Below are 5,300 nucleotides of genomic sequence, written 5' to 3'. Positions count from 1 at the left end.
GCCTGTCTGTCTCTCTCTCTGTCCCCCAGTGTCTCTCTCTCTGTCCCCCAGTGCGTGCCTGTCTGTGTCTCTCTCTCTGTCCCCCCCGTCTCTCTCTCTGTCCCCCCGTGTCTCTCTCTGTCCCCCCAGCGTGTCTCTCTCTCTGTCCCCCCCTGTCTCTCTCTCTGTCCCCCCAGCGTGTCTCTCTCTCTGTCCCCCCCTGTCTCTCTCTCTGTCCCCCCCTGTCTCTCTCTCTGTCCCCCCTGTCTCTCTCTGTCCCCCCCTGTCCCCCCAGTGTCTCTCTCTCTGTCCCCCCAGTGTCTCTCTCTCTGTCCCCCCAGTGTCTCTCTCTCTGTCCCCCCAGCGTGTCTCTCTCTCTGTCCCCCCCTGTCTCTCTCTCTGTCCCCCCGTGTCTCTCTCTCTGTCCCCCCGTGTCTCTCTCTCTGTCCCCCCGTGTCTCTCTCTGTCCCCCCAGCGTGTCTCTCTCTCTGTCCCCCCCGTCTCTCTCTCTGTCCCCCCAGTGTCTCTCTCTCTGTCCCCCCAGCGTGTCTCTCTCTCTCTGTCCCCCCAGCGTGTCTCTCTCTCTGTCCCCCCAGCGTGTCTCTCTCTCTGTCCCCCCAGCGTGTCTCTCTCTCTGTCCCCCAGTGCGTCTCTCTCTCTCTTTCCCCCCAGCGTGACTCTCTCTGTCCCCCCAGCGTGTCTCTCTCTCTCTCTTTCCCCCCAGCGTCTCTCTCTCTGTCCCCCCAGCGTGTCTCTCTCTGTTCCCAGCGTGTCTCTCTCTCTGTGCCCCCAGCGTGTCTCTCTCTCTCTGTCCCCCCAGCGTGTCTCTCTCTCTGTGCCCCCAGTGTGTCTCTCTCTCTCTCTGTGCCCCCAGCGTGTCTCTCTCTCTGTCCCCCAGCGTGTCTCTCTCTTTCCCCCCAGCGTGTCTCTCTCTCTCTCTGTCCCCCAGCGTGTCTCTCTCTCTCTTTCCCCCCAGCGTGACTCTCTCTGTCCCCCCAGCGTGTCTCTCTCTCTCTCTTTCCCCCCAGCGTCTCTCTCTCTGTCCCCCCAGCGTGTCTCTCTCTGTTCCCAGCGTGTCTCTCTCTCTGTGCCCCCAGCGTGTCTCTCTCTCTCTGTCCCCCCAGCGTGTCTCTCTCTCTGTGCCCCCAGTGTGTCTCTCTCTCTCTCTGTGCCCCCAGCGTGTCTCTCTCTCTGTCCCCCAGTGCGTGTCTCTCTCTCTGTCCCCCCAGCGTGTCTCTCTCTCTGTGCCCCCAGGGCGTGTGTCTCTCTCTCTGCCCCCCAGGGCGTGCGCAGGGCTGACCTGCTCCAGCAGCTGACGCAGGCGGTGCAGCTGGGACTCCAGCTGCTTGTTGTGGTCCTCCAGGATCTGCATGCGCGCCTCCAGCCGGCCCTTGTGCTGGCGCAGGAGCTTGGCCTCGGCGATGAGCTCGGCGTCCCGCGGGCTCTGGGGCGACACGGGCAGCATCTCCGGGGGCGACGGCAGCGGGGACAGGCCCTTCCGGTCGTGGGCCTGCTTCAGACGGTCATACTCCGCCTGCAGGTTCCTGAGGAGACGCGGCCACCACATTACATCACAATATATTACATTACATTACACTATACTATACTACATTACATTACATTATATTACACTGCAATACACTACATTACATTATATTACATTACATTACACTATACTACACTATACTGCACTACATTACACTATACTCCATTACATTACATATTACACTACACTACAATACACTACATTACATTATATTACATTACACTACACTATATATTACATTACACTACATTACACTACACTATACTACACTATACTACACTACATTACACAATACTACACTACATTACAGTACATTACACTACACTACATTATACTACATTAGATTACACTATACACTATACTACACTATACTACATTACATTACACTACACTATACTACATTACATTATATTACACTACACTACATTACAGTACATTACACTATACTACACTACATTACACTACACTATACTACATTACATTATATTACACTACACTACATTACAGTACATTACACTATACTACACTATACTGCACTACATTACACTATACTACATTACATTACATATTACACTACACTACAATACACTACATTACATTATATTACATTACACTACATTACACTATACTACACTATACTACACTAAACTACATTACCTTACACTATACTACATTACATTACATGACACTATACTACACTATACTACATTACATTACACTACATTACATTACATTATATTACACACTACACTACATTACATTACACTACATTACATTATATTACATAATAATATAATATAGTAATATAACACTCTTATCCAGAACAGTGTTGTGTGTAACCATAACCAGGGACAAGTGCGCTGAAATCCCTAGAGGGAAGTACTGTTCCAAGTGCTGGAAGTAACCACATAGAAAAGAACCTGGACCCTATAGACTAATCTGATGACAACAAACAAACAAAAGTGGCAGGTCTTGGCAAACAATGCTAGCAGTAAGAAAACAAGCATACACAAGGTGACAAGGGCGATAACTCCAACGCAGGGCTTACACAGCAAATTAGTAAGGAAGGGAGGGAGGAAGAGTGAAGAGTCTGCACCTGAAGGCGGTCAGAGTCTGTGCTGTTCTGACCTCCACGGGAGGGTGGTTCCTCCACCGCGGGGCCAGAGCAGACAGGGCCCCGCGTTAGGGAGCGTGGAGGCATACACACCTGTTCTCCTCCTCCAGGTCGTTGAGCACCCTCTCCAGCTCTCCCCGCTCCTCGCTCTCCAGCGAGATGAGGATCTGGGCGGGGCTGCGAGGCTGGCTGAGCGGGGACTCCTGGTTCAGGCTCTGGCAGTAGTGCTGGATCAGCAGGTGCTCGTCATCTCTGCGGGACAGGAAGTGACATCCACCAATCAGCACGGCCACAGCACGCCCGGCCGTGTAAGAGTGGGGGGGCGTACGTTGTGCGATCTTCTCACGGGGGTTTGGACGCACGCTCACAGACCGCGAGCTCAGATTGTGATAACCGATCGGATGGTAGCATAGACCACAGGTGTCAAACTCCAGTCCTGGAGGGCCGTAGTGTCTGCTGGTTTTTGGGGTGTTCTGGGTTCATTCAAGTCATTGATTGGTTAAAGTATCCACACGCCTTGTTCCCAAGGCCTTAATTTGCCTTAATTGGCAGCTGATTGAAAGGAAACCACAAAAACCCGCAGACACTGCGGCCCCCTGGGGATTCAGTTTGACACCCCTGGCATAGACTATACGGGCTCTCGACCAGATTGGGGGGAAAAAAAACGCCACAAACCGAACCAGCTCCTGATTGGTCAACGGATCGAAACGCACAGAATTTGCTCGCAACACCTCTCACACCTGACACAAGCCGACCGTGCCAGAGCCGGGAGCCTGTAAGCCAATCGGATCGGCTCAGAACGGTAACGCAAAGTAGCGATATAAAAAACTAACGTTTCTCTGAAGATTTTGTCCCGATCTGAAAATAACAATTGGGAAAGTCCTGTAGTGTACGCCCTGAACCAACGACGAAGCAATATCCAGCCAGGTAAAACAATGAGAACCAACCCAAGCACCCGCTGAAGAGCTGGTCCTGGGACACGCAGACCGTAGGGTGAGGGATGGAGGAATATTAGCGCTACTCACATGCTCTCGTTGGGCGAGATGCTGTCGTTCAGATACGAGCCGTTTCGGTTTTCCATTTCAGCTAGTCTGTGGATAACAGGACAGGAGATGAATCATGGGAATAACACACCCTCATACTCTCTCACACAAACACACACACACACACACACACACACACACACACACACACACACACACACACACACCCGCATACTCACACACACAAGCGTACTCATACACACCCGTGCACTCACACACGAGCACGCATGTGCACACACTTATACCCTGAAACTGTGGTGTTATAAACATATCTGTGACACAGCAATCTCCCTTAAGCACTTATTACTGAACTCACAACCAGTGCGGGATTAGTGCGTATATTCACCATTATAGATTAGTATCAGTATTCTCACTGAATTCACCATTATTGGGGATTATTCATTGAAATCCATCAGCGTGGGATTTAGTCTGTGCGAGGGGGGGGAACACACAGTATTGTAGTGTTCACATTACATCACATTAGCACTGCACTACAGCACTGCAGGGCTTGGGTTGGGAGTGAGTACAGCTCGTAAAGAGAGCTCATGGCCTATGCTCCTTTTAGGAATGGTGAATGCATGTGAACTAGTGTTACCTTTACGAATGGTGAATGCATGTGAACTAGTGTTACCTTTACGAATGGTGAATGCATGTGAACTAGTGTTACCTTTACGAATGGTGAATGCATGTGAACTAGTGTTACCTTTACGAATGGTGAATGCATGTGAACTAGTGTTACCTTTACGAATGGTGAATGTATAAATGTTAACTAGTGTTCCCTGAATGAAGGTGAATGTATAAATGTTAACTAGTGTTCCCTGAATGACTGGTGAAGGCATGAATGTTAACTAGTGTTCCCTGAATGAAGGTGAATGTATGAATGTTCACTAGTGTTCCCTGAATGAAGGTGAACGTATGAATGTTAACTAGTGTTCCCTGAATGACTGGTGAAGGCATGAATGTTAACTAGTGTTCCCTGAATGACTGGTGAAGGCATGAATGTTAACTAGTATTCCCTGAATGAAGGTGAATGTATGAATGTTAACTAGTGTTACCTGAATGACTGGTGAAGGCATGAATGTTAACTAGTGTTCCCTGAATGAAGGTGAATGTATGAATATGTCCGGTGGTGTTCCCTTCACAGAGGGAGAGGAAGTGAATATGCCCAGGGTTCGATTATTGAGTGGGAGCGGCTCACCTGCTGGCATAATGCTCGATTCGGGAGTGGGTGTCATCGTGGGACAGCTGGGGGGATGATGCAGGCCTGGCCACAGCACAGAGAGACAAAAACAAAAAAAAGATAGTTTGAGTCATTTTTTCAACTGCCACAGTCTGAAGAGAGCCACTTAATCAGAGCTCAGCTGTCTGGAGCAACGTCAGAGCCACATACTCCAGGGAACTTCACTGTTATGTGTGTCTGACATTTTGTTCAGATTCTGTTGCCCGAAATGCTCGGCGGGGAAGGGTTCATAAAATCCAGCCATTTAGTTTGACTTTCAGAATTCTCCATTCTTTTTCTTTTTTAAATTGTTTTCTCCCAATTTAGTGGACAATTGTACCCCATCTTCTGCAACTGCGCGTATGTTAGCTAGCGATACCCCGCCTAAACCCCGTCCCT

The 5,300-nt window shown here is 49.6% G+C and overlaps 1 protein-coding gene across 1 annotated transcript in view; it reads right to left on the bottom strand.

The window, feature by feature from the left end:
• Positions 1-5,300, bottom strand: part of LOC133116647 (dystrophin-like) — a 177,690-nt gene that overhangs the window by 7,481 nt on the left and 164,909 nt on the right. Inside the window, 4 exon segments of the mRNA XM_061226466.1 lie at positions 1,280-1,523; positions 2,733-2,891; positions 3,665-3,730; positions 4,881-4,946. Of these exon segments, the coding sequence (XP_061082450.1) occupies positions 1,280-1,523; positions 2,733-2,891; positions 3,665-3,730; positions 4,881-4,946 (535 nt within the window).

This window comes from Conger conger, chromosome 17 (genome assembly GCF_963514075.1).
Source record: "Conger conger chromosome 17, fConCon1.1, whole genome shotgun sequence".
Classification (NCBI taxonomy): Eukaryota; Metazoa; Chordata; class Actinopteri; order Anguilliformes; family Congridae; genus Conger; species Conger conger.
Note: the sequence above shows the minus strand (reverse complement) of the source record. Positions and strands in the feature narration are given on the sequence as shown.